The 1799-nt window shown below is 39.2% G+C and overlaps 1 protein-coding gene across 1 annotated transcript in view; it reads right to left on the bottom strand.

Moving 5' to 3' along the window:
• The window catches only part of LOC118477301, a 50737-nt gene extending 49930 nt beyond the window's left edge, over window positions 1-807 (bottom strand). Inside the window, exon 1 of the mRNA XM_035968439.1 lies at window positions 287-807. Within this exon, the coding sequence (XP_035824332.1) occupies window positions 287-580 (294 nt within the window). The 5' untranslated portion in view covers window positions 581-807. The remainder of the gene's footprint in view (window positions 1-286) is intronic.
• Window positions 808-1799: the final 992 nt, after the last annotated feature.

Below are 1799 nucleotides of genomic sequence, written 5' to 3'. Positions count from 1 at the left end.
AGGAGGAGGAGTAGGAGGAGGAGTAGGAGGAGGAGGAGGGGAAGGAGGAGGAGGAGGAGGAGGAGGAGGAGGAGAAGAAAAACAACAACAACGACCACAAAAACATGGTAAGATGCAACACTAAAAGATATGAACAGAAAGTCATATTATATTGTTTTATTTTGTTATGTTAACATCAAAGCTATATATAAAAAGGCTCTCTACTCTTCAATATTATGCCGTCTGAAACTGTAAAATAACATATACATGTACAATCAAAACATTAAAATTATAATAACATAATTACCTGACAGATTTTATCATCCACGAGACAGGCAAAGTCACATAATAATTCATCCCATATTTTGTTTTCCATGAAAGAATATCGGCACTGCTCCAGAGAGAGGCCTGGACTCCTATGACTGTAACTCTGACAAGCATTCCAACTTATTCGTCCCATTGCAAAAGCTTTGCTCTGCGCGCGAACCGCACCGCACCGCACTGCCACGCGTCGCGTCATGTTGTTTTCGCGACGTCGCTCCCACGCCAAAAAAGCGCGTGCTGAACACGCACGGCGAACGAAGCGCGAAGAGGCCCCCATCACCCCAAGGTAGATTAGCTCAGTGTTGCACACCGCCCACAAGGTTTAACGTTTTAAATCTTTGCTTAGGCCTACAGCAGAGCTTACAACAAAAATAATAAGAGTTGGTGGAGGTGGTCGGCAAATGCACGCGCTTGACGGTAAGCGCTTAGCGGTACAGATTTCACGTTTTGCTTGTTTGTTTTTTTAATACAGTTTTTATGTTTAAGTTTTGTTTTGCAGCTCTGCATATTCCTCTAATCAGAGCAAACAACTAGTTAGTTAAGGCCGTTGCATGCAACTTCCTGACTCCCAACAAAAAAACAAACAAACAAACACAAATCAAACCCAACGAATGTGATCCCCCAGTTCGCAAACACATTTTAAAAAAAAGGAAAAAAACAAATACAATTTTAAAAAAATATTAAAATAAAGAAGTTATGCCTTTGGTGAGCGGATATAAACGTGTAATATTACAACACGACCACGCCGCAAAAACAATATATTATGCACAGACGAAAATTTTTTTTTCCCTAAATAATGTTGTCAGCTAATCGGACAATCTGTGGACTACTATAATTTTGGAGATAATATTCTAAGAAGCTTGTTAGAAAATACAGTGGAAAATATTAGGAGGTAATACCAGTCCTGGGGACGCAGACAAACAAAATACGGACGGACAGACAGACAGACAGACAGATAGATAAATAGGCAGACAGATGGATAGATAGATAGGTAGATAGATAGATAGATAGATAGATAGATAGATAGATAGATAGATAGATAGGTAGATAGATAGATAGATAGACAGACAGATAGATAGATAGATGGATAGATAGATAGATAGATAGATAAATAGATAGAGAGATAGATAAATAAACAGATAGAGATAGATAGATAGATAGATAAACAGATAGATAGACATACAGACAGACAGACACACAGACAGACAGACAGATAGATAGATAGATAGATAGATAGATAGATAGATTGGTGTCAACCATAGTTTAACGACCTCACACTGACCAGTTCCAGTTGCCCATCTGTCCCTAAATAAATTAGTTTCATACTGACATCCTGTGTATCCATTCTCAATTGATTTGACCAGACATGACAAGGGAGATAGTGACAAAGACAGTGAACCCTAGATCTGACTGGTCAGTTATGAATCTCTCTCGCTCGCTTTCTGTCTGTCTGTCTGTCTGTCTGTCTGTCTGTCTGTCTGTCTGTCTGTCTGTCT

This window comes from Aplysia californica, unplaced genomic scaffold (assembly GCF_000002075.1).
Source record: "Aplysia californica isolate F4 #8 unplaced genomic scaffold, AplCal3.0 scaffold00059, whole genome shotgun sequence".
In the NCBI taxonomy this organism is placed as follows: domain Eukaryota; kingdom Metazoa; phylum Mollusca; class Gastropoda; order Aplysiida; family Aplysiidae; genus Aplysia; species Aplysia californica.
Note: the sequence above shows the minus strand (reverse complement) of the source record. Positions and strands in the feature narration are given on the sequence as shown.